Source organism: Scyliorhinus canicula, chromosome 3 (genome assembly GCF_902713615.1).
Source record: "Scyliorhinus canicula chromosome 3, sScyCan1.1, whole genome shotgun sequence".
Classification (NCBI taxonomy): domain Eukaryota; kingdom Metazoa; phylum Chordata; class Chondrichthyes; order Carcharhiniformes; family Scyliorhinidae; genus Scyliorhinus; species Scyliorhinus canicula.
In genome coordinates this window covers 49,281,989-49,309,790 of record NC_052148.1, presented here as the reverse complement: position 1 = coordinate 49,309,790, position 27,802 = coordinate 49,281,989, and the positions used below count along the sequence as shown (strand labels likewise).

The following is a 27,802-nucleotide window of genomic DNA, read 5'->3' as shown; positions in this document are numbered from 1 at the left end:
ATTGGTTGATTCCTCTCGGTGTTTGCACCAATCAGACGCCGAGTTGCATTGATTGACAGTGTGTGAACTGGACTGGTGGTCTGGGGAAGGGAGCAATGTGCTGGTGCTGGGTGTGCATCCTCTGGTGGTCTCCTCTAGCTGATGGCCTGGTCTTCCATCTACAGGTCTATCTGCAGCCTGCACTGCTTTGTTTTTGTTTTAAACATCCTCTTTAGTAATTCACATTCATCAACATCAACTGGAATTCCCTCTATAAAACTCCCCCTCTTTGATTTCTCTCTTTCAAGTATTGATCCCTTTCTCTTCTCTGCACTTTCACTGTTCTGGAAATAATGCAGGAGGTTATTTTTGTCTTTTTAAAAACCGCTTTCTCGCTATTTGTTCCTCTCCCTTCATTCTCTTAGCGATCTACTTTCTGATTACTTATTCACCCTGGTGAGACTTCTGTCGCACACAGGATAGCTCCGGCTCGAAGGCGTGGGTTTGAGCTTTTTTTAACCCGAAAGTGGGGTAATTTCGACAGGAAAATGTAGTTGAAGGAGTAGAGAAGTTCTCTCCATGAGTGGCATGTCTGTTGGGTGCCATACCCGCCAGAAAAATGTTAAAGACCTGGCCAAGGAACTGAGAATCGGTGGAAGGCCATCGAGGGAGTAGGAGCAGCCATGAAGGATCAATGACGATTTGAGAAGTGTCTGGAGGCACAGGGGTCACAGATCCGGGAGATGGGGAAGATCAGCCTGGGCCGAGGAAGACAGACCCCGCCAAGTTGAGGTTCCAGTTTACTATTTGATGCGGCAGTCAAATGCTGCCTCAATATCAAGAGCAGTTAGATCCCTGTGACATGTGTCAACACCTGCTGCTGCACCCACCCACCACCACCGCCCGTGCGTCTTGTCACGTGACTTGCAGGAGCTGCTGATGATGGGGCAGGTCCATTTGGTGTCCCCTACCCCCAGCCAGTGCCACAATTAAACCCCCCCCCCCCCCCCCATGTGCTAAGCAGCAATGACGACACCAACACAAATGTGAGCCATATGCCCGAGACCCAGGACTCCCCAGAGCTCGAGTCCAAGGATGACACTGACTTCTCGTCACAGCTGTCTCCAACACCCACCACCATCCCAGAGACACTCGCCTCTTCACTACCCGAGGGGGGAGATGACCAGATTTCGGGCCGGCCCCAGGGGACGAGCTGTCCTCCAGACGGGTTTCGGGCTACTGGAACGAACAGTCCCATTGATTGTGGAGATGCAGTCACAGAGCCAGGGACTACATGAAGGGTTGTCGGCAAGAATCCAACACTTGAAGGTGTAGGTGCCGCTGGCGGTGTCCAACTGCGTACCACCCAGGCCAACACCACATGGGTGGCATCCGGTGAGGAAGCATTCAGGGCGAGTGCTTTGGCTTTGGAAAGACCTGGGGCAATCTCTGTAGGTGGTGGCCAAGGCCCAGGACAGGGTTGACCTCTCTCAGGCAACCATGTGCCAGAATGTGGCCCAGTCACAGCGCACCATGGCTGAGAGTGACAGCAGTGGCCGATGTGGTACAGATGCAGAGGGAGGTGGCCCACTCCCAGAGGGAGATGGTGCAGTCACTGGCTGGTGTGGCACAGACCCAGAAGGTGGTGGCACAGTCGCAGTGTGATGTGGCAGTCGCAGTGTGATGTGGCGCAGCCCCAGATGGAGGTGATCCACTCCCTGTGCTCCATGGCTGCAAGCATGCGGACCCTGGCTGAGACAAGAGTGGGCCTCCAGGACTGGCAGCGGCAGGTGGTGGGGGAGCCTCAAGGGTTAGCTCCACTAACACCCCATCCCATAGAGTACCCCGGGTCCAACGGGCACCCTGAGGGAGGAGGAGGTGATGGGGACGTATCGGTGACTCATGGGAGGTGCTGGAACACTGCAGCACGGCAGACACCCCCCCCCCCCCCCCCCCCGCCCTGGCGCATCTGGTGGTTATTTCCCAAAAGGCACATTAGGTAATTTGGACATACTAAATTTCCTCCCACTGTGTCCCTGAACAGGTGCCAGAATATGGGCTTTTCAGTGGCTTCATTGCAGTGTTAATGTAGGCCTATTTGTGGCACTGAACATTATTATTATTAATCTACAAGAACATCCACATCTCTCTAAACATTTCAGTCTCCCATCATCTACAACTATTAATTTTCAATTTTTCCTAATAAAGTGGGTAATGTCTTGTGGAGTTTTTAATTCTTAAAAGGAATGGATACTCATTAAGAATTCTCTCTTTTTCCTCTCTTCCTTCCCCCCTCCCCCCACACACAGTTATTGCTAATCTACTGTGATGGAAGTAATTGGGCCCCAAGAAAGCATGACCAATTGCCAGTCAGATGGTGCATTATTAGAATTCTTTGTACAGTATCTTATAAGCAACTATGCACCTTTATTCAACTGTATCCATTAGCTTTGAATGTGATTGCATACTAATCCAAAAATATTGAATACTTTTATTATTTCAGTAATAAACAAATACAAGCAAAACCAATACATAACACATGGACGATCAGTAAAGCTGCCGATATGGATAATACTCAATGTAAAGAAAAGTTGATAAACTCAAAAAACCCTCTTTCCAAGGGAGAGAGGGGAATCAATAATTATGGGGGTGGGGGAAGAATATTGGTCTGAACAGTTAACATCAATCATCAATAAATAAACCTTTACCACACAATTTTTCCTTCAGTGCATTCTATTTTGACGACACCATTTTCCTTAAATCACTGACAAAGTTTTTGATAATTATTCCCAAGATCACAAAGTCCTATTTATGAAACAAATACAATTTAAATGCAAGATTTGAATTAGAAAGTGCTTCGGACCTTTCTGGCCTACATTGGGAACATCTATTTCTTGTTTCATTATTTCTTAAGAGAACAATAACATGACAATTAGTGTGATTAGTATTCTTTTACAGCTGTATTCCACTTCAAAAGGTATGGATCATAAAATTGTACATCTAAATTTCATGACAGGTACAGGTACATTCATTAGGTTCACTTAATTGCCATTAAATAGACTAAGAAGCAAAATGTTCTTTGTTTTTCATTTTTTTAAAAAGGGGCAATTTAGTGTGGCCGATCTACCCACCATGCACATCTTTGGGTTTGTGGGGATGGGACCCACGCAGGCACGGGGAGAATGTGTAAACTCCACACGGACAGTGACCTGGGGCTGGGATCAAACCCAGGTTCTTGGTGCCGTGAGGCAGCAGTGCTAAGCACTACGCCTCCGCGCCATCCAAGAAGTAGAATGTTCTTACTGTAGCTAGACAAAGCACAATTCTCACCCAAGTGGCTCTACCTCCCTCCACATCAGCTCAGAAAATGGATATTATCCTGTGGGAGATATGTAAAAGGGGGTCAGCCAGAAATTTCACGCTGAAATAGCCCAACAGAAACTGCACGCATGTTGGAAGAATCATTAATATTGCAATCTTATCAACAACGTTTTAGTACTATAAAATATGTAAAAACGTCATGACAAGCAACGTTATTCCTCTCATGTATCAATCAGTTGTTACATTCATGATATAAAAACAAAATAGGAAAGATGCTGGAAATCTGGAAAAGAAACAAAATGCTAGAAATTCTCAGTAAGGCATTACTGGCAAAGACTGGAACAGAGAAGCTTTAGCTCTGTTTTTTCACAGATGCTGCTTGACCTGTTGCATTCCTGATGTATAATATCCAAAAGATATTTAACATGTTAAAGAAATCAGAACCTCCAGATATATCTTCTAATAATTGTTTGCTTTGAAAAATGTTGTTTTATCATTCTCTATATATTTGTCACTCTTACAGACCCAACATATGAAATGAACAGATTCAGAATTTAAGGGAGAAGAAAAGAAGTGATGCAGCGAATGCTTTCCTAATACCTTACCAGAAGTAGATAGCAGCCTCTTTTTAAAAATGGAGGCTAGGGTTATGGACACTGTGAACTTGGTTCAGTGTCTGAATTCTTGCATCCAAGCCAGAAACATCTGAATTCAAGCCCCATTTCAGGATTTGAGCACATAATCAAGTTGGAATTGGGTACTTTGTTGGAGGGGCCAATTTTCAGATGCATGTTAGTTTTTCAAATTTTCCTACAGAACAATGGCGACACCTCTGAAGGAATGTATTTTGGGACATTGTCAGACAGTGAAAAACACCATATAAACACAAATTCTTTATTTCTTACGGAGAAGTTGCTAATTTCCAATGAATACTGATAATGAAAGTTGAAAAGGGGATTAAATTAGTAAAATTATGAGTGTGCCTGGCAAGTTATGCGATGATCTGCTACCAGCTAAAAAACCATCGGATAATTAGTAGGTAGTAACTTTAGCAGAAATTTGTTAAACATACATCTGATTACAAATTAGGTATTTTCGTTGCAGACTTCGGCCAATCATAAACATCTGGAAGGAACGACTCATAATCTGTCTTCCACATCTTGGACAGAAAAAATTTCTTTTTGTCTCGAGGCTCTGGGAACTCGAATGCCATGTCGTTTGCATAAAAGTATTCTGTAATCTATAACAAACCAAAACAAACCAAAACTTACATGTAGCAGTGGGATATGCCAAGAGCAGAATATACCTGTAATTACATGATTGTAAAATTGATTTTCTAAAGTGTAAATCTCCAATGGAAACGTGAAACAAAAGAAAATTGCAAAATATGACAGCAAGAAAAACAGAACAGGGAAACAACTATTTCCCCTTGGAGATAGCAGTGATGTCAAACAAGCAAAACACATGCAAGAATACTAAGAGAGAAAACCAGAGTATCCTTTACTACTTAATTATTTTACAGACAATGAAATAAAGATTGAGATACAGACTTAGGTTTAAAGTAGAAACTGAAATATAAAATTTGAAAAACGTAATTTAAAAAATCTCTTGAAGTTTTTCTCATCATAAAAGAGGAATTCGACATGCCACAAATATGAAATTAGTTTCTCAGGGACAAGAGGCTGTTAATTACATCCTCCGTATGCCATTAAAAACCTGGCCAAACCTCATTCTATAAATGCGGAGGAGGGGTTTATGGAATGTATCCAAGTTAGTTTTCTAGATCAAGGGATTATTTGGGGGGGGGGGGGGGGGGGGGAAAGAGGCAGGATCAGGGTATTGAAATTGATGTTCAGCCATGATCATAATGAATGGTGGAGCAGGCTCTCAGGGCCTCATCCTGCTTCTATTGTCGATGTTTCTATATGTCAAGGGACCAATTGGGAACTTCTGTAAGGGGGACAATGGCCTCCTTCTGCACTGTAAATTCTAGAAGAGGAGTCCACATCGATTCAGTCGAAACAAAAGCTTACTTTATTTTAAAATAACTGATATTTACAGCTCCAGTCATTCCCTACTGGGTCTTACTAGCCGACTATTGTTAAGGGTCCCCCGCCCTCTTATTAGGAGAGCTTATAATCTGCAAGATCCACGTGGTAGTTAATCATCCCTAACCTGTAAGACTCATGTGGGTTATAACAGGAATGTTCTATTTGGGATCTCATGTCTGAGAATAACTGAATAATTAAATAACCAAATGGGTTTTTTTTTTAACCTCTCTAGACCGAGAAAGCTCACCATGTCCGATAGCCATGCTTCGGTCTTCGGGGGCTTTCAGTCCCTCCATGCCAACAGCATTCGTTGCCGGGCTACAAGGGAAGCAAAGGCCAAGACGTCGGCCTCCTTCTCCTCCTGGACTCCCGGGTCCTCCGCCACCTCAAAGATTTCCAACTCAGGACTCATTACCACCCCAGTTTTCAAAACCCGGTTCATGATGCCCGCGAATCCCTGCCAGTACCTCCTGAGTTTAGGGCACAACCAAAACATGTGCACGTGATTAGCCGGCCCACCTGGCACACTTGTCCTCCAACCCGAAGAATTTACTCATCTGGGCCACCGTCATGTGGGCCTGGTGCACCACCTTAAATTGGATCAGACTGAGCCTGGGGCATGTTGCGGTCGTGTTTACTCTACCCAGAGCTTCTGCCCAAATACCGTCCTCCACCCCCCCGTGCTCCTCCTCCCACTTAAGCTTCAGGTCATCAGTTTGTGTATCCTCTGCTCCCATTAACTCTTTGTAAATATCTGAAACTCTACCCTCACCTACCTCTCTCCTAGAAACTACCTTGTCCTGCGTCCCCTTTGGCGGGAGGCGTGGGAAGGATGGCACCAGTCTGCGCACGAAATCCCGCACCTGTAAGTATCTAAGGACATTCCCTCCCACCAGCCCAAACTTCTCCTCCAACGCCCTCATGCTCGGAAAGCTCCCTTCCAGGAACAGATCCCCCATCCTCACAATCCCCGCCCTCCGCCACAGTCGATACCCACCGTCCATGTTCCAGGGGAAAAATCGGTGATTGCCGCAGATTGGGGTCCACACCGATGCTCTCACTTCCCCAATATGCCTCCTCCACTGGCCCCAGATCCGCAACCACTATAGGGCTGGTGGAGTACCGCGCCGGAGGGAGCGGCAGGGGTGCCATAACAGGGCTGCCAAACTGGTGCCCCTGCACAAAGCAGCCTCCACCCGCTCCCAAACTGACCCCATGCCCACCATACATTTCCTTATCATCGCTATGTTGGCCGCCCAGTAGTAGTTGCTAAAGTTCGGCAACACCAGACCCCTCCTCCCCCCCCAACCCTGTTCCTTTAGCGCATCACCTTCCTCACCCGCGGGGACTTCCCCACCCAGACAAATCCCAGGATAATTTTATTCAGCCTCTTAATGGAGTTTAATCGGGACAAATGTGAGGTAATGCATTTTGGTAGGTCGAACATAGAGGGGAAATATATCGTAAATGGCAAAACTCTTAGGAATATAGAAAGTCAGAAAGATTTGGGCGTGCAGGTACATAGATCTTTGAAAGTGGCAACAAAAGTGGACAAGGTAGTTAAGAAAGCATACGGAATGCTTGCCTTCATTGGCCGGACATCGAATATAAAAACTGGCTAGTCATGCTACAGTTGTATAGAACCTTGGAAATACTGCACTTGGAATACTGCGCACAATTCCGGTCTCCACACTACCAGATGGATGTGGAGGCTTTGGAGAGGGTGCAGAGTAAGTTTACCAGACTGTTACCTGATCTGGAGCGTGTTGGCTATGGGGAGAGGCTGAATAGACTCGGGCATGTTTCATTAAAAAGGTGAAGGTTGAGGGGTGATCTGATAGAGGTCTACAAGATTATGAGGGCATGGATAGAGTGGATGGGCAGGCACTCTTTCCCAGGGTGGAGGGGTCAGTCACCAGGGGGAATAGGTTTAAGGTACGTGGGGCAAATTTAGAGGAGATGTGCGAGGCAGGTTTTTTACGCAGAGGGTGGTGAGTGCCTGGAATGCGTTGTCAGGGGAGGTTGTGGAAGCAGATACATTAACGGCGTTCAAAAGGCATCTTGACAAACACATGGATAGGATGGGTATAGAGGGATACGGCACAAGGAAGTGCTGGGGGTTTTGGCCAAGTTCGGTATCATGACCGGTACAGGCTGAATGGCCTGTGTGCTGTATTGTTCTTTGTCATTAGAGGGTCAGAGGAAGTTGTTTTACTCCAGGGTGGAAGTTGTTAATCGTCTTCTAGATTTGTTTGTGGCCAGCAACTGGGGCTATGGAAGGGTTGGGGGGGGGGGGGGGGGGGGGGGGTTGTCTTGGGGTTGTTATAGTTAATTTGTAAAAACAAAAATGACAGACTGTTTTTATTATATTTGAGTGTTTTTTACGTGTGTATGTGAATATTTTTGCATTGTTTGGAATAAAAATATTTAAATTTCTTTTGCAATTTAAATATCCCAAGATGTCATTTATTCTTTATTGCAGAGCAGATCTAGTGCAAATCTGTTCACTTTTCAAATTAACGTACTATTTCAGATTTTCCTCTTGCGTTACTTTTCCATAGATTAGAACAATAAATCACATCAAAACTTAATTGCCTACAGAACGTTAAGATTTCCCAAGCTCCTGAAGGTTGTTTTATAAATGAAATGGTGGAGATGCCGGCGTCGGACTGGAGTGGGCACAGTAAGACATCTTACAACACCAGGTTAAAGTGCAACAGATTATAAATGCAAGTTCTTCGATTTCTTACTCCCACTCACTTGTCTGCAGTTCCCTCTTCCACGTGCTAATGGTGTTTAATTCTCAAGAATGTTCAAAAAGGATTAATGGGTTTTGGAGAGCATGGTTTGGGAGGGGTGCAGTGGTAATGTCACTCTATTTAACTACTTCCAGTTTACAGTCCTCATATTCCAGGAGTTTGATTCTGAGAGTGAGCTTTAATCCCATTTTGGCAGTGGAAGAATTTAAATACTGGTTACAATAACATCTGGAAATAAAAATGGCAGTAAAAACAAACCATGAAGCATTTGGATCGTTATATAAACCAAATTGGTTAACATATCCTTTTGGGAAGAGAAAATGTCCCGTCCTAACTTACTTCTGGTCTATATGTGAACTTCTAATCCTGCACGGACGTGGATGGCTTTTATTGTAAAGGTTGTTCGGTATTTCATAGTGGCCTGGAGGCATGCTCGACGAAACATAAACTGTTTATCATTAACCCATAACGATGTACAATATATCCAAGATACTGCCATGCATGGGTGCTGTCGCCATGTCCTCTCTTCCCAGACTCCACAGATTATCTACTATCAGGTGGCTCTCTACATCATATGGTGGGTGGTACTGTTCTCCAGTCCCACATCAACCTGTGATCTCCCAACACCTGATCCTAGCACCCTTTGTTATGGCCTAGCAAGCCACTCATGTATTAACTCCTACAAGACATTTCAAGATCCACCACCACCGTCTCAGGGCAGCCAAGGTTGGTCAATAAATGCCACCCTGGTCAGCATTGCTCACAACCCAAGAACAAATACTTTAAAGAAATTATATGGGAACAATAGAGATAAGAAAACACATAAAATCACATTTAGAAACATGCTCAGAAGACAAATTGTAAGAATAAGAACACTTGATTTTTGATACATCTAAAATCTGAAATATGTAGAAACAGGTAGGAGTCATTTACAACACAGACCTGTTCCACCATTTGATGAGCATCTCAACTCCATGTATCTGCCTTCGTTCCCTATCCCATAACACATGACCTTACCTGACAAAATATCAATCTCAAGTCTTCAAAATTTCAACATTTGCAGCCTCTTGAGAATGTGTGTTCTGGATTTCCGTTGCCTTTTCATAGAATCATAGAAACCCCACACTGCAGGAGGCCACCTGGCCCATCGAGACAGCACCAACCCTCAGAAAGAACACCCCACCCAGGCCCGAACCCCCAACCCCCGTAACCCCAACTAACATTTGGACACTAAGAGTCACAATCATACAGGACAACGGCCCAGTATCAGTCAAAAAACACCACCTAACTATTCTAATTCAATTTCCTAGCACTTGGCCTTTAGCCTTGGGATCACATGTGCACATCTAAATACTTCTCTTTCTAAAATAAATTTACAGTATCCGATTATTTTTTCCAATTAAAGGGCAATTTAGAATAGCCAACGATAGTGACATTTAAGGGGCATCTTGACAAATGCATGAATAGGATGGGAATAGAGGGATACTGACCCCGGAAGTGCAGAAGATTTTAGTTTAGAAGGGCAGTATGGTCTGCGCAGGCTTGGAGGGTCGAAGGGCCTGTTCCTGTGCTGTACTTTTCTTTGTTCTAATTCACATACCCTACATATCTTTGGCGTTGTGGGGGTGAGACCCATGCAGACACAGGGAGAATATGCAAACTCCACACGGATAGTGACCCTGGGGCTGGGATCAAACCTGGGTCCTCAGCACTGTGAGGCAGCAGTGCCAACCACTGCACCATCGTGCTGCCCATCTAAATACTTGTTAAATATTATGAGGGTTTCTGCCTCCACCACCCTTTCAGGCAGCGAGGGCAATTTGAGCATGGCCAATCCATCTAACCTGCACGTCTTTTGTATGGAAAAAAAAAAGAGTACCGGGCAGCACGGTAGCACAATTGGATAGCACTGTGGCTTCACAGCGCAAGGGTCCCAGGTTCGATTCCCTGCTGGGTCACTGTCTGTGTGGAGTCTGCACGTTCTCCCCTTGTCTTTGTGGGTTTCCTCTGGGTGTTCCGGTTTCCTCCCACAGTCCAAAGACTTGCAGGTTAGGTGGATTGGCCATGCTAAATTGCCCTTCGTGATCAAAGAGGTTAGGAGGGGTTATTGGGTTATGGGGATAGGGTGGAAGTGAGGGCTTAAATGGGTTGGTGCAGACTCGATGAGCCAAATGGCCTCCTTCTGCACTGTATGCTCTATGTACTTCTTGATTTCACTCTATTTGGCCTACCTAAAATTTTAATTTTAGCCTGTATTGTTCTGGACTTGTTTGGGTCTTCAGCGAAACTATTAAATGCCATAATCATTTAAAATATCGCCATTGGATAATCCCTCAATCTTGTAAACAAGATTAAACAAAGTTTATGTAACTGTCCTGAATTTAACCTTTATGCCCTCATATCATTCTGGTGAATTTGCAATGTACATTTTTCCTCAACGTCAGTGCCTGTACACCAGATGGATTCTAACAAAGGCACTGTCCAACTGAAGTGCAACATGCCCATTTTTAATTTCTTAATCCAGGCAAGATAAAGGTCATCATTCCATCAGTCATTTTGATTTCCTTTATACCTATGCACTATATGTTTAAATAGGCATTTAAAACCTTTTGCTCCTTCACAGCAGTCTCACATTACGAAAATAAGTGCACTTCTCAACGTAGATTTTTGTAAAATAGGCAAGGAAATAGTGATCACATTGTTTAAAATAAAAATAGTTATATTAAAAAATAGAAGTTTGATGGTAAAAATCTGTGCCCTCTTTTATATCAAAAACAATATATTGACCAGTCTAAAATACAGGTTGACTATTGTATCTTCAAAGAAAATCAAATATCGGTGATGGGTTCCCATCACTCTAGTGGAGAGAAAAGTCTGGATATACACAGACAAAAGTAATGCACCAGGAAAAACTAAACTCCCCATTTTCTAACCCCAGAATTTTATTCCTCCCACAGAAAAAAATCAACATAAACACTTCACAATGTACGTGGACCTACACAATACAGACAACGGAGGTACACTTGCCAATTCAAGGATCCCAATGATTTCATGCTTTCATCATTTTTGATGTAGTAAAAAAGGAATATGTTTGTGCATGCACCTCCAGGTAATACAGATGCTCACCTCAATTGCAGTTTTGACGGAGACTTCCCGGATCTTAGAGAGAGGTGGATATAGGCATCCTTTTGTTAATTCAGCATCGGTCACCTGCTTAGCCAGTGCCTGCATAAAAGTTAAATGAGGAGTTATAGGACAAGTACAAAATGCAAACGAATCATCTCTCTACACTGCGGTCCTAGTGGATTTCGGGAAGACACTACTGGTATTTTGTTTTGACTATAAACCTATTATTTATGATTTTTGGAGTTAGTCGGTGCAATTCTTTGGCTGTGTTGCACTCGAGCAAGAGCACAATGAGGCTGGAAAATCCCGGGTGAAGTCTCCCATGGCTTCCCAGCAGCCTCTGTGCATCCCGCAAGGCGTTGGAAACGCAACTACCCTCAAAAGGAGCGTGGCCAAACAGCGCTCACGAAGTCACTGACTTCGGCGAGCTTATCTGGGATTTACCAGTCTCCCGAGCAAGGCCGCAGCCGGGCGCTGTTCAACATTGATCCACACATTGGTCCCCTGGGTGGTCAGGGTCAGTGCAGGGTGACTCTCTGGCCCTTCCCAGGAACGCAGGAACCTTGACACTACCATCCTGACACTGCCAAGCTGGCAGGAGCACTGCCTAAGTGCCAGTGCAAAGATGCCTGGGTGGCACTTTCAAGGGTCAGGGCCAAGGCGGGGGAGGGGGGGGGGGCATGCCCATGAAAGGAGGGAGGGTTTGAAGGGTGGGGCAGTGCATGACAGCTAAGTAGGGGCCTCTGCACCACTGGAAGGGATCAATGCAAAGTGGGAGGAATAGTTGGGAGAGGGTATGGATGAGGGATTCTGATGTGAGGTGCTCTGGAGAGTGAACGCCTTCACCGCGTGCGTGAAGTTGGGGCTTATACAGCCGAGGGTGGTATATAGAGCACACCTCACAAGCGTGAGGAGGAGTCGGCTCTTTGAGGGGGGAGAAGATGTGTGTGAACATTGCAGGAGGCGCAAATCATGCTCATATGTTTTGGTCCTGCCCAAAGCTGGAGGATTACTGGAAGGAAGTTTTTAAGAGTAATCTCTAAAGTGGTCCACATGAAACTGGACCCAGACCCTCGGGAGGCCATATTCAGCGTGTCGGACCAGCCGGGGTCGGAAACGGGTGCGGATGCAGATATTGTACCCTTCGCCTCGTTGATTGCTCGAAGGCGGATCCTGTTGGGATGGAGAGCAACCTTTCCACCCTGTGCTCTGGCAGGGGGACCTGTTGGAATTCTTGACTCACGAGAACGTTACGTTTGAACTTTCAAGAATTGGGTAATATCGAACATTAGTGTGGGGGGAGGGGGAGACTGTATGTGTTAATAGAGACTATGCGTGATTCCTTATTGCTTTTTAAAAAAATATTAACATGCGGGCAGTTGTTTGGGGGTTGGTGGGAGGATGGGATTGTTGTTGTTGTTATGGGGATTGACATATTCCTTACTGCTTACTGTTTATTGTTGATGGGTGCAAATTTGGGAGAAAATGTGAAAAAGGAGAATAAAAATATATTTTTGAGGAGGTTGGGGGGACCCACAACCTAACTTAGAGATCAGGGCACCCTTTTGAAATGATGGCCTGATCTCCAGCTCCCCAGTACTTAAAAAAATTCTATGTATGTGGGAAACCAGTGAGAAACTCCCCAGGGCCCGAAAAAGTGACTAAGTGTCACTGGTAGCGGTGGGGAACTCGCTGTCAGAGCCAGTGAGAAACTCCCTGAAGAACCACAACAAATTAACTTAAACATTTTTTACATTGAATTCCACCCAGTATTAGTGAACTCATGAACCATATATTAAACCTATTTGGTCTCAACTTTATGGGCAGCGAGTGGCAGTAAATAGCATGATCGGCTTCCTGCTAATGCCCGTCCTGCTAGCTGGTTTTAAAATCAGACTTTTGGTTTTGAACTGAACCCTCCTGCAAGTTGCTATGTGGACTGATCCAGTAGATCCCCTCAGATTCAGTATGCTCTGTGGCATAGCCTGCAATGTCATGTTGATGTACTTGGGAACCAGCCAATCGGCTCGTTTGAAATTCAAGCCCTGGACAGATTCTCATTTGGGATTGGTGGAGCTTTTCAGAAACTTCTGGAACAGGAGGAGCAAGCTACATTTGAAAGATCCATGCCTGAAGAAGCTTTAGGGCACTCTCTCAACCAGGCAATTTAAGCAGCTCCCAGTCAGACCTGTAGATGGCACTCCTATTTAAAAGACTGCAGGCAGTCACCAGACCTGTGAAGGGAACCACTAGTTTGAGAGGCTACAGTCAGGTTCACCCACCAGGTCTGTGTAACAGTTTAATCCTCTGTCTGAATGGCTGGGAAAAGTCCAGTCTGTACACTGTCTTCACGAACGAAGCAGCTAGAATCTCTGCACAGAGACCAGACACGCAATTGAAGGGCAGAGTGGATGTAAAATCTGCTATAAACTCGCAGGTAGAAAACTCCAGTATATCTCAGGGAGACTGAGAGTCCATCTTGTGGATGCAGGGTAGAATTGCACAGCTATGAATGTCCTGTGTGAAGGCGATTCCCCAGAGAAAGTCCTATAATCTGGGAGTTCCAATGGATGGTAGCCTTTAAGCATTCCACTCGCATTCTGAAGAGATCCCCTCCTACAAAGACCTCAACACCGAAGATCCTCAAACACCTTTATCCTTTTAATCCCTGTTATTTTTAATCCTTTCCCTGCCCCCTATCTGGGGGCTTGTCTTGTGCGTGTGGGTTTTGAGAATAGGTAGACTAGTTGACCATTACTCCATTATATATTCATCTTTTACTCTTGTTATAAGTAAACAGTTTGTGAATGTTTTACTTATAAATCTGGTGCCCGTAACTCATTGGAGCAGTCAAGGGTTAAAGATCTCAGGAAAATACACATATTGTTGATTAATTCACTTATGTTGGGATTAGGGCGGCAGTGTGGTGCAGTGGTTAGCACTGCTACCTCACAGCGCCAAGGATCCAGTTTTGATCCTGGCCGCGGGTCACTGACCGTGCGGAGTTTCCACATTCTCCCCGTGTCTTCATGGGTCTCACCCCCACAACCCAAAAGATGTAAGTGGATTGGCCATGCCATCTTGCCCCTTAATTGGAAAAGAAAGAATTGGGTACTTTAAATTTATTTTTAAAAAACATATGTTTCCAGAGTCTGTGGGTCTGGAACTGACCGCACACTCGCCCAGGGCGTCGTAACACTAGTAAGTCGCCTTTACTTTTATCCGGAGAAATACCACAGCAGTTTCCCTGCTTGGAGTTATTAAAATTGAAATCAGGTCCCTATTAAATCTTGAGATGTAAATGAGAAGAAGCACAGCCAGCTTTAGGCAGTCATTCAGTACCTTTAACTATACTGGTTAAAATCTCCCAACTGTGAAATTCTAGTATCTCTCAATTTGGTGAGCAAAATGGGTAATTTTAACTGTCCACCAGGTTGAAAATACATTTTTGGGATTGGACGATATTATACTCCTGCCTCCAAGGAGTTAGAAGTTTGGAATTCAAAGTGGTGCATATTTCTGACAAATGTACCATAAGAATTGCTGACATAGGAAATTTATATCAAGGGGTTTCAGGAAGAAGCAAAGATTTTCTAAAAACAAGATCATAAGACGATTCAAATTGAAAGGTCTTTCTGCAAGTTTATGCTCACCCCAAGTTAGGGCTAAGATATAATGTTTGGGGGAGTAGTGGGAGCCTAACATATTTTTACCAGAGCTGGGAGTGTTAGGTGCTGGCACTGGATACCTGGAATTATTCCATTCCACCGTATTAGCATCCTCGAGGAAAACAAACCAAGTCCCAGTGATAGCTGGAAACCGACCACCAACCAGGATGCCTCGATTAAACCTTTACCTCAACCAGGGTTTCCATCAGCTGAGGTTTAAATCACAGGTTAAACCAATGCAGATTTTTTTTTTGTTTTCACCACAAACCTTTGCAGCTTCCAGGAAAACATGATCACTGATACTACGAACCCCAATAAGCATTACAGCCAGCGCCACACCTGCAATGAACACAGATACCTTCAGTGAAAGCATTCTTATTGCACCAAAGCTATAGGCAGGGGATAAGAATCCTGCACAATTTATGTTTTGGAAAAATTCAGAATGCAATGTTGCACAGAACACCTTATTTAAATCCAATTTATTAATCGGAGCTTTGTAACCACATACAAAAACAGAATCCTGTGCATGCTGGAAATCTTCAGTAGGTCAGGCAAAATTGTGGAATGAGAAATAAAGTTTATTAGTGACTGTTTATTAGAGCTGGAAGAGGTTAGAGAGCCAACAGGTTTCAAGAAAATACAGGAGATAGGGTGAGGGAGGTGAAGAACAAATGAGAAGGTCTGAGATAGGGTGGAAGGCAGGAAAAAATAAATGACAAAAGAGATAATTGTGCTATGGTAAAGGGAGATGGTAACAGCACAAGTAAAGAAACAATGGGGGCGAGAGGACATGTAAATGGAATGAATTTTCTCGCCTTCTGCCTATTCAGATCTTCTCTTTTTCTCAATCCCTCATCCTTTCCTCTATATCGGCTTAAAACTGTTAAATCTCAAACTTCTTCCAGCTCTGATCATAAGTCACAGACCCGAACCGTTAACTCGATTCCTCACTCCACACTATGCTGCCTGATCTACTGAGTATTTGCAGCATTTTTGTTTTAATTCCATGTAATTAAGTATTGCATACATAAAACAGTAAACATTAAGTGACAGGTGGTTTTCGGCAATTCTGTCAAGTGGCACTTGCTCAGCCATAACATGCCGTCACTCAGTTTGGGTTCCACCAGGGTCACTCATTACGGCCTTAGCTCAAGCATAGATAAAAGACCTCAAACTCAAGCAAAGTGACTGCCCTTGACATTAAAGACAACATTTGACAGAGTATGGCACCAAGGAGCCCTCACAAATCTGAGTCAATGGGAATCGGGGAAAGAGTCTACTGGTTGGAGTCAAACCAAACAAAAAGGAAGATGATTGTGGTTGTTGGAGGTCAATCATCTCAGTCCTGGGACATCACTGCAGGAGTTCCTCAGTGGTGTCCTGGACCCAACCATCTTCAGCTGCTTCATCACTAACCTTCTCCCACAATGTCAGAATTGATGATTTTTGCAGGTGACTGCACAACGTTCATTACCATTCACAATTCCTCAGATACTGAAGCAGTCTGTATCCATGAGCAGAAAAACCTGGACAACACTCAGACTTGGGCTAATAGGTAGTAAGTAACATTCGTGCCACACAAGTGCCAGGCAATGACCACTGCCAACAAGACACAATCCCACCATCTCCGCTTGGCATCAATGGCATTACCATTGCTGAATCTGCCACTAAAAACATCCTGGGGTTACCACTGATCATAAGCTGAATCAGGCCAGTCATAAGTATTGTGCCTACAATACAAGAGCAGGTCAGAGACGGAGAATTCTGTTGAGATTAATTTATCTCCTGATTTGCCAAAACCACTCCAGAATCTACAAGGCACAAGTCATGAGTATGATGTCGTATTCTCCACATGCCTGAATAAGTACACAAGTTACACACCATACAGGATAAAGCAGTCCAGTTGTTTGTCACCCCCATCAATCACCTTCAACATTTATGGGGCTGGTTGTGATGGGGCTGGTTTAGCACACTGGGCTAAATCGCTGGCTTTTAAAGCAGACCAAGGTAGGCCTGCAGCACGGTTCAATTCCCGTACCAGCCTCCCCGAACAGGCGCCGGAATGTGGCGACGATGGGCTTTTCACAGTAACTTAATTGAAGCCTACTCGTGACAATAAGCAATTTTCATTTTTTTCATTTAATTTTTTTGGCTCCCCACCACAAGGCACATTGCAGCTACTCACCAATGCTTCTTCAACAGCACCTTCCAAAATAAAGATTATTAGCGACTGTTTATTAGAACTGGAAGAGGTTAGAGAGCTAACAGGTTTCAAGAAAATACAGGAGATAGGTGGGGGAGATGAAGAACAAATGAGAAGGTGGAAGGCAGGAAAAATTAAATGACAAAATAAATCATTGTGCTATGTAAAGGGAGATGGTGCAAACTCTACATCTTAGAAGGACAAGGAGAGTACATACATGGGAATGCCATCACCTGGAAGTTTGTCTTGAAGCCACTCACTGCCCTGACTTGAAACTATATTGCCGCTCTTTCACGGTCACTAGGTTAAAATCCTCAACTTCCTTTCCAAACAGCACTGTGGGTGTTCCTACGCCATTTGGACTGCAGGCAGTGTATCATCACTTTCTCACGGGCAATAAATGCTGCCGTAGCCAACAATACCCATATCCATGAACAAATCTTTTAAAATACAATATTCTTGCTATCTAGATTTTAATTAAAAATGATTTCCATTGCAGACAAGGATTCCTAAAATATGTTTGAGCCAGTTATAGTAGTGTTGCAATCCCTAGTTTATAAACTGCAAAAAATATCCCAACCAAATGTGAAAGTCAATTCTTCCTGTTGAGATCTTCTGCCCAGTGCGTCTGTAAATGTCATAAACAGAACAGATCCCCATTTGAGAGAACAGAGCAGAAACCCAAAATAGTGACTGGAAAATAGGCCAAGCACAAGGTCAAAAAATAAAATGTGTGTAACTGTCCACATGTAAAATTAACATTTATAAACATTTGAATAGTATAAAAAAAATACAGCAGACACTAAAGGAGGAAAAGTTATTTAGTGGGGGCGAAGGAAAGTTTGAAGGTACAAAAAGATTACATTTATATAGCACATTTCACAACCATCTGATGCCTCAAAGCGCTTTACAGCCAAAAAGTCCCCAAACAACAAAGTGATAACATTCAGCTTACCTGTTTTTGTGGTGTGAATTGAGGGAAAAATATTCACCTAGATACCAGTTTGAGCTGTCTTCTTGAAACGTTGCAAGCTGAGTGATATAGTTACATCCAGTGCTATCAGGAAGGGAGTTCCATGGGCAGCACAGTGGCTAACACTGTTGCCTCACAGTTTTGATCCCAGCCCCAGGTCACTGTCCATGTGGAGTTTGCACATTCTCCCAGTGTCTGCGTGGGTCTGACGCCCACAACACAAAATGATGTGCAGGGTAGGTGGATTGGCCATGCTAAATTGTCCTTTTATTGGTGAAAAAAAAGAATGGAGTACTCTACATTTATAAAACAAAAAGGGAGTTCCAGGATTTTGACCCAGTGACAGTGAAGGAATAATGATATTGTTTCAAGTTAGGATGGTGGGTGGATTGGAGGGGAACTTCCCATTCATCTGCAGCCCTTGTCCTTCTCGGTGATAATGGTCGCAAGGTGTTATCAAAGGAGCCATGTCGAGTTCCTGCATTAGTACATACTGCTGCCAATGTGCATTGGTGGTGGAGTGCATTTTGCAGATCCCACACATTGCTGTCACTGTGCACTAGTGGTGGAGGGAGGGAATGTTGAAGGCGACAATCAAGCTGGCTACTTTAACCTGGACGGTGTTGAGCTCCTCGAGTGTTATTGGAGCTGCACTCATCCAAGCAGGTGGACAGTATTCCAACACACTCCTGACTTGTGCCTCATAGATGGTGGAGATATATTGAGAAGTCAGGAGGCTAGTTACTTGCTGTAGAATTTCCAGCTTCTGACACGTTCTTGAAACCACAAAGTGCAGTGTGCTCAATTGAATGATTGGAGATGAAGGGCAACAGACAATTTATTCTCAAAGCATAACTGACAGTCACAATCAAACTATCTAAACAACTCAGACAAGCTGGTGAGATTTTAAATCCAGAACAAAGGCTTTTCAGTAAGCATAGGGCTAAACACAACTCACTAACCAGGGAAAATATAGGCATTATTTCCCTGTCCTGGGTGAAACACACGTCCATCTGGCAGAGTGACTGGGTGAAATGGACTGCCACTGGCAAAAAGGCACCTTCCCTGTAAAACAAACACAAGATTAGTTACAAAATGTGATGTATGTAAGAAATTGTCGTATTTTATATATATATATATATATATATATATATATATAGTAGTAATGCTATTAAAACCTGGGCTAAGATGCATACAGTGTGGCAGGGAGAAATAAATACAGAAACATATGCTGAGTAATGTTTTTACAACAGAAAAATGGAGGCAACTTATAGCAGGCTCAGGTTGGAAATAAAGAGACCAAGATAAAGATCTTGCAGTTAATTCAGGATGTTTCATGCTCTCAGCATGCCAATCTTTCCATGAAGTGAAGTAATACTGAAGTGTAGTCAGAAACAATAGCTGCCACAGCACACCAACCATCCACAAATGACCTGATAATCATTTTAATGAAGGAATGAGAGAGGGAAGTTCAGACAATGGTCTAGATGTTTCAGTCACAATGATGGTGAAATTATTCCACTAGAACTGACAACTTCTGGAGTTACGCTTATTCTTTCACAGGATGTGGGTGTCGTAAACGGGTCAGCATTTACTACCCTTGAGATGATGATGGTGAGCTGTCTTCTTGAACCAGTGCAGTTCATGTGGTGTAGGTACACCAATCGTGTTGTTCGGAAGGGAGTTTGAAGGGCAGCATGGTAGCCTAGTGGTTAGCACAGCTGCCTCACGGAGCTGAGGTCCCAGGTTCGATCCCGGCTCTAGGTCACTGTCCGTGTGGAGCAGGGGTGGGCAAACTAAGGCCCGCGGGCCGCTTGCGGCCCGCCAAAGGTCTTTATGCGGCCCACCAAGATCAATCATTAAAAAAAAAAAAAAATTTTTTTGAAAAAAATTAAGAAAACATTAAAAAAAAGGTTAATGGGGGGGGGGGGGGGGGGCTGTTGGGTTACTGGTATAGGGTGGATACGTTGACTTGAGTAGGGTGATCATTGCTCGGCACAACATCGAGGGCCGAAGGGCCTGTTCTGTGCTGTACTGTTCTATGTTCTATATGAGGCGCCCAGAATCATAACCGGGTGAAGCGCCATTTTTGAAAAGTAGAGAAAAAGAGGGATAAAGGCAGGATGCCGCCGGGGGAAGCACTGAGGTATATGCCGCACGCTAATTGGTTACAACCGGGACTATTAATTAATATACTATGCGGCCCTTTAAAATTGTGAATTTCTGAATGTGGCCCTTGCACGGAAAAGTTTGCCCACCCCTGGTGTGGAGTTTGCACATTCTCCCAGTGTTTACGTGGGTTTCGCCCCCACAACACAAAAATGTGCAGATTAGGTGGATTGGCCACACTAAATTGCCCCTCAATTGGAAAAAATAACTGGGTACTCTTTATAAAAAAAAATAAAAAATAAAAAAAATTGTTTTAAAGGAAGGGAGTTTGATATTGACCCAGACACATTGAAGGAAGGGCAGTATAGTTCCAAATCAAGATGGTGTGCGGCTTGGAGGCTGTAATAATTCCAGGAGGCGCAGAGTGAAATGCCAAACTGGTTTATTTTAAACTGAAAATAAAGTTGCTACAGCAGGACACAAAACGAACGCCCTAGCCCTGGACTATTGGAAACTGCCGATCCTGGTCTGGGAGTTACATTTAAAACACCTCCAAACGAGACCCAGATAGGCAGTCCTCCACACGCTCACTACGAAACCCACGGGTGTTCAGTGATCCCCCATGGTAATCTTGAGAGTTATTGCATCCCCCTCACTCCCGCAGCGATGAAGCCTCTTTTGTCATTTGGCACAAGGCGTCGAGTTGGCACAGGTAGAGCTGGATCGAAGTTCGTGAGGGGGACGGCTTGTCTTAAGTGCTGACCTCCTGCAGAGGATCAGTCTCCTCAGTTTCTTCAATGTCAGGGAGGAATTACTCTTGGCTGCCCCATAGGCGGAGACCCCTTTGCGGAGGTACTCTTTCCCCCCCCCATAGACCGAGACCCCTTGCCGGAGGTACTCGCTCCCCCATAGACCGAGACCCCTTGCCAGAGGTGCTCGCTCCCCCATAGACCGAGACCCCTTGCCGGAAGTACTCGCTCCCCCATAGACTGAGACCCCTTGCCGGAAGTACTCGCTCCCCCATAGGCAGAGACCCTTGCCGGAGGTAGTGGCAACAACTATCCAGGACATTGTTTCTGCTGAAATCATTTCCACTGGAGTGGATTCTCTTGCTCCTCAGGTGATCAAGGTGTTTTGTCACAGCCTTCCCTTGGACTTGACTTTATAAGAAACTGAACCAGCCTTTTCCAGTTCGACACCTGGGATCCATTGGGAGCCACCTCCAAAGTTCTGTACATAGTCAGTATCTCCTGTTCAGAAGGTCCTTTCCGGTCTTCTGACGTCGCAGTTCCTTTTTTGGGTCTCCGAGTTTGATCTCACCGTTCCTCCGTCACACAAACCTGCCCCCATCCACTGACTCCATTTATACCTCCCGTTGCCTGGGGAAAGCGAGCAGCATAATCAAAGACCTCTCCCACCCGACTTACTCACTCTTTCAACTTATTGCATGGGGCAGGAGATACAAAAGTCTGAGAACACGCAAGCACAGACTCAAAAACAGCTTCTTCCCTGCTGTTACCAGACTCCTAAACAACCCTCTTATGGACTGACCTGATAAACACTACACCCCTGTATGCTTCACCCGATGCCGGTGTTTATGTAGTTACATTGTGTACCTTGTGTTGCCCTATTATGTATTATCTTTTATTTTATTTTCAGATACTTAATGATCTGTTGAGCTGCTTGCAGAAAAATACTTTTCACTGTACCTCGGTACACGTAACAGTAAACAAATCCAAATCCATCCAATCCAAGTCATCATCCCATCAACAATTCCACTGGTGCAGCTCCAGTCGTCGTGTTTCTATAATCAAAGAGGAACCAGGGCAATTTTGTATCCAGGGAACCAGCAGGCTGTGTTTTCATTCCAGCTTTAAATGTCCATTCAGTCAGGTTATTGGATGAGAAGGGGGGCGGGCAACAGTGGTTTGCACTGCTGACTCACAGCGGCAGGGATCCTGGTTCGATTCCGACCCTGGTGACTCATGTGGAGTTTTCACGTTCTCCCCGTGTCTGCATGGGTTTCCTCCAGGTGCACCAGTTTCTTCCTACAGTTCAAAGATGGTTTGGCCATGTTAAATTGCCTTTTAGGGTGGGGGTTTGGGCCTAGGTAAGGTGGTCTTTTGAAGTTTTGGTGCAGAGTTGATGGGCTGAATAGTCTCCTTCACCACTGTAGGGATTCTATGATGGATGGTATTGCATTATTTAGATGTGTTTAACGCCATTCGACTTCATGAGTGCCTGAAATTCCCCACTGTTAAATACAAGGACCTTCGGTATGCCTTGGGTACAGAAACTTTGCCAGAGTTTTTCTTTTATTGCATGAGAAGTTGTATAGGACATACAATGTATTTCGCGAAGCCGATCTAATAAGGAACGTTGATCCTCAGAATGGGCCAGTGAAGTCCAGGTGCATCCATGCCCATGTCTTCCTGGCCATTCCCATGAATCTTTTTCGATGATCATTCGTTAAGTATGATCATCCATCGAAGAAACTTTGTGCTACTTGTCATGGGTTCTTCCTGGCTGATGAGCCTGATCCTAGAGCAGCATCTTCGATTGTACACTTGGCAGATGTTGCCAGCAGGTGGGATCGGTTCTTGGACTCTAGATCAGTGTTTTTCAAACTTTTTCCCCTGGGACTCACTTTTGTCAACTGGCCGACCTTCATGGCCCACGCCAGCCGACCTTTGCGACATACCATTTGTACTTACCTTTAATGCAACACACGAGTCTGCTTAGTCACTTACTTTGTCATTCAATGTTTTTGCCAAGAGCTCAGCTGATGATTTAAGTTCTTGCTGCGTCCTTTGAAGAAAATTAGGTTTGTCCTCTAACTCGCTGTGCCTTTGAATTTTTGAGGGTTTTAAACTCTCACTTGCCAGTGCTTCTCTTCATATAACACACATGGGTTTTGCATCTGATTTGCAATGGCACAATTAATCATCTTTATACTGCTTTGTTCCGGATTTCAGTGTTTTCTTTGTTGGCTGTTCACCAGAGGCTCTGGAGTTCTGTATAGAGCTAACACTATTAGTGCTTTGTCCTGCTGTGGACTTTCCTGAGCAGCTCTCTCCAGCAGATTGAGTTGAGAGTTCCTGGCTAGGGGGTGCATTGCCTGTTTGTGTCTCTGGCCCTCTCTTCCTTATGACGAAACAATCTATCTTCAGTTCTTCAAAAGTTCATTGCTGTGCTTGCTTGCAGCTAGACAATGGAGGAATCACTCCTCCATGATTTCTCACTGGGCTAAATCGCTGGCTTTTAAAGCAGACCAAGCAGGCCAGCAGCACAGTTCGATTCCCGTACCAGCCTCCCCGGACAGGCGCCGGAATGTGGCGACTAGGGGCTTTTCACAGTAACTTCACTGAAGCCTACTCGTGACAATAAGCGATTTTCATTTCATTTTTCAAAAGCACAAACGTACAGGGCGCGTGATGTCAGTGGACATGCCAAGTGCATGACCTGCTCTCTGCTGTCACTTCTGGCTGGAAGACTGCATTGTTCCATCTAAAAGCTCGTCATGGCCGGCATTCTCAATTTCAAAGTTAGCTGTGGCCATTGTGCACTTCAATCGGGATCGGCATGACCGCTCACTCCGCAACCCTCCTGACACTTGCTCACGGTCATGCCAGATGGCCGCAATGGGCGGCATGGTGTCACAGTGGTTAGCCCTGCAGCCTCACAGCACCAAGGACCCGGGTTCAATTCCACCCTTGGGTGCCTGTGTGGAGCTTGTACTTTCTCCCCCTGTGTGGGGCTTTCCTCCAGGTGCGCTAGTTTCCTCCCACAATCAAAAGATGTACAGGTTGAGTTAGTGTCCAAACAGTTAGGTGCGGTTATTGGGTTACGGGGGATAGGGTGCAGGCATGTGTCTATATATAGAGTGCTCTTTCAGAGAGTCGGTAGACTCAATGGGTCGAATTACCTTCTTCTGCACTGTCGGATTCTATGTGGCCCTTGGGCCTCAGGTTGGCCACCATTGTCTTATAGACATTCCTTGCAGTCTGGGTGACATGTGAAGGAAGTGCCACCGGTTTGACCAGCTTGAGAGCCAGGTTGCAGAGCCTGAGCGATGCTGGAGGCACAGTGGTGCATCTGCGAGGATGAGAGGTTTGTAGATAGCACGTTTTTAGATGTGGTGACACAGCAGCTCAAGGAAGTGCACTCAGAGAGGGAATGGTTGACCACCAGTTAGAAGGGGGGCAGGAAGGTAGTCAGGAAAGCCCAAGAGTGCATCTCACTCAAGAATTGTTTTTCTCTGTTGGAAATGGGATGAGTGACAGTTCCCCTGGCGAGTGCAGCCAGAGCCAAGTTCATGGCACTGTGGGTGGGGGAAGTAAGAGTGTAAAAGCATAAATGCAACAGTGAACAAAATACAAACAATGAAAAACAGCACAGGAACAGGCCCTTCAGCCCTCCAAGCCTGCACGGACCTAACCTGTCTAATCTAAAACCTTCTACACTTCCGGGGTCCGTATCCCTCTATTCCCATGCTATTCATGCATTTTTCAAGAAGCACCTTGTACCTTCCTCCACCACCTCCGCTGACACAAAAGTTCCAGGCACCCACTAAGCTCTGTGTAAAAAAAGGTCTCTCGCACATCACCTCTAAACTTTGCCCTTCGCTGCTTAAACACATGCCCCCTAGTAATTGAGCGGTAGGAGACTCAATAGTGAGGGGTGCAGACAGGTGTTTCTGCGTCCGCAGGCATGACTTCAGGATGGTGTGTTGGCTCCCTGATGTCAAGGATGTCACTAAACGGCTGCAGGGCATTCTGAAGGAAGAGGGCGAATAGTCAGAAGTCGTGGCTCACATTGGTACCAACAAACGAAGTAGAAAGAGGGCGAGGCCCTGCAACAAGAATTTAGGGAGCTGGGTAACAGATTGAAAAGCAGGACCTAAAAAGGTTGTAATCTCTGGATTACCCACGGCGCCATGTGTTCGTGAATATAGGAATGGGGGGATAGAGCAGATTAGTGCATGGCTGAAGAGATGGTGCAGGAGGGAAGGCTTTAGCTTCCTGGATCCGTTCCTGGAGAAGGTGGACCCTGTACAAATCGGACGGGTTGCACCTGAACCAGAATGGGACCCAAAATAAGTCAGTTTGGGGGCCAGAGCAAAGTTAAATAGACATAGACATGTTAAGGCACAAGGGAATATGGCAAGACTGGATGGAATCTATTTTAATGGAAGGAGTCTTGCACAAGGCTGATTAATTGAGGGCGTTGATTAACCCATGAGAGTATGATATTATGGCTTTCACAGAGACATGGTTGGGGGAGGAGTAGGGCTGGCAGCACAATATTCCAGGGTATAGAATCTTCAGACGAGATGGTGGTGGTGGCGGTGTTAGTGGAGGAGGGCTGGGGGGGGGGGGGGGGGGGGGGGGTGAGCTTCTCAATTCAGGCCATATGGGTAAAACGTATCAACAAAAAAGCCACAATCACCTTGTACTTTAGATCCCAAACAGTCAGGGAGAGACAAAAAAGTAGATATGTCGACAAATCTTAGAAGTGTAAAAATAATAGGGTAAGAATAGTAGGATATTTTAACTTCCCCAATATTAATTGGGATAGTCAGTGTGAAAGGTTTACAGGGGGCAGAATTCTTAAGGTGCATCCAGATAAGATTTTTGAGCCAGTAAGTAGAAAGTCCTACAAGAGTGGGGGCGGTAACGGACCTAATGATAGGGAATTAAGTTAGGCAGAAGTGATAGGAGTGTCAGTGGGGAGGCGTTTCAGAGATGGTGAGCACAACTCGGTAAGATTTAAGTTAAGGTGGTGAAGAAGGTATATGGGATTCCTGCCCTCATTAGACATGGCAAAATATAAGAGCAGGGAGGTTATGATGGAACTGCATAAAATGCTCATTAGGCCACTTGTGGAGTATTATGTGCCGTTCTGATTGCCTCACTATAGCAAGGATGTGACTGCACGAGAGAGGGTGCAGAGGAGATTCACCAGGGTGTTGCTTGGACTGCAACGTTTCAGCTATTAAGGTCATTTTACAAATGGCAGATAGTGACAAGTGGGGTACTGCAGTGATCAGTGTTAGGATCCCAGTTTGGATTTTGGTGAAGACACCAAATGTAATATCTCCAAATTTGCAGATTTGCAAGCTGGGTGAGAGGATGAGCTGTGAGGAGGATGCGGAGATGCTTCAATCTGATTTGGACAAGTTGAGTGAGTAGGCAAACACATGGCAGATGCAGTATAATGTGGGAAAATGTGAGGTTATCCACTTTGGTAGCAAAAACAGGAAGGCAGATTATCTGAATGGTTATAGATTGAGCGAAGCCGAGCAGAATCTCCGGCAGCAGAATACCCCTCCATGATGAACTCAATGCACTCTATGCTCGGTTTGAGCAGGGGGCCATCAAACCGCCGTCAATTCCTCCAGCAGCCTCTGACACATCCATACCCACCGTCACACCGGCTTTCTTGAAAGTGAACCCTCGGAAGGCAATGGATCCTGACGGGGTCCCTGGTCCTGCACTCCGATCCTACATGAACCAGCTGGCATGTGTGTTCGCAGACCTGTCCCTACTCAGTTCCGACTCCCCACTTGCTTCAAGAAGATCGCCATCATACCGGTGCCAAAGAAGAACTAGGCAGCATGCCTCAACGACTATCATCCGGTGGTCTTGACATTGATCGTAATGAAGTGCTTTGAGGTTGGTCATGAGGCACATCAACTCCATACTAATGCCTAGATCCACGGAAATTCGCATACAGCCACAACCGGTCCACATCAGACGCCATCTCCCTGGCTCTACACTCATCCCTAGAGCATCTCGACAACAAGGGCTCCTATGTCAGAATCCTTTGATAATCCCACCATAATCCCAGCCAAACTCGTATCAAAGATCCAAAACCTAGGACTTGGCATCTCACTCTGCAACTGGATCCTCAACTTTCTGACCCACAGACCACACTCATTAAGGATAAACAACAACACTTCCTCCATGATATTCCTCAATACTAGAGCCCCGCAAGTTTGCGTACTTAGCCCCCTACTGTAGTCCCTGTACCCACACGACTGCGTGGCAAAATTTGGCTCCAACTCCATTTACAAGTTTGCTGACGACACAACGGTAGTGGGTAAGATCTCAAACAACAATGAGTCAGAATACAGGAAGGAGTTAGAGAACCTAGTGGAGTGGTGTAATGATTACAAGCTCTCCAGCAGAGGGCAGTAGAACGGAACTTCTGATTGGCTGTTCCGAGGAAAATTGCATACGTGCAGTGCGGTCAGCATAATTTGAAGGTGTGCCTGTGCAAGAGACCCTAGGTGTTCAAGTGAAGGCAAGCATCCAACAGAGGGCAGTAGAGCGGAGCTACTGATTGGCTGTTCCAGGGAAATTTGCATACATGCAGTGTGGTCAGCGTAATTTGAAGGTGATTTGTGGAGGGGCTGTTGTCAAGTGACAGTCCCTGAGTGGGGGACTCAATTACTATGGGTCCCGATTTCAAGGTGAGAGGGTGAAAGTTTAAGGGAAATGTGCGTGGAAAGTTTTTTACGCAGAGGGTGGTGAGTGCCTGGAACGCTTTGCCAGCGGAGGTGGTAGAGGCAGGCACGAAAGCATCATTTAAGATGCATCTGGACAGATATA

At 45.2% G+C, this 27,802-nt stretch overlaps 1 protein-coding gene across 3 annotated transcripts in view; it reads right to left on the bottom strand.

The window, feature by feature from the left end:
• Window positions 1-2,455: 2,455 nt before the first annotated feature.
• Window positions 2,456-27,802, bottom strand: part of me2 (malic enzyme 2, NAD(+)-dependent, mitochondrial) — a 110,189-nt gene continuing 84,842 nt past the window's right edge. For 2 of the 3 annotated variants that reach the window (XM_038790515.1, XM_038790516.1), the window contains exons 13-16: window positions 19,043-19,145; window positions 15,173-15,243; window positions 11,237-11,335; window positions 2,456-4,540 (exon numbers count right to left, since the gene is read on the bottom strand). In XM_038790515.1, the coding sequence (XP_038646443.1) occupies window positions 4,379-4,540; window positions 11,237-11,335; window positions 15,173-15,243; window positions 19,043-19,145 (435 nt within the window). In that variant the 3' untranslated portion in view covers window positions 2,456-4,378. Of the gene's footprint in view, window positions 4,541-11,236; window positions 11,336-15,172; window positions 15,244-19,037; window positions 19,146-27,802 lie in introns of those variants that run through there. The other variant, XM_038790517.1, reaches the window with a different exon arrangement.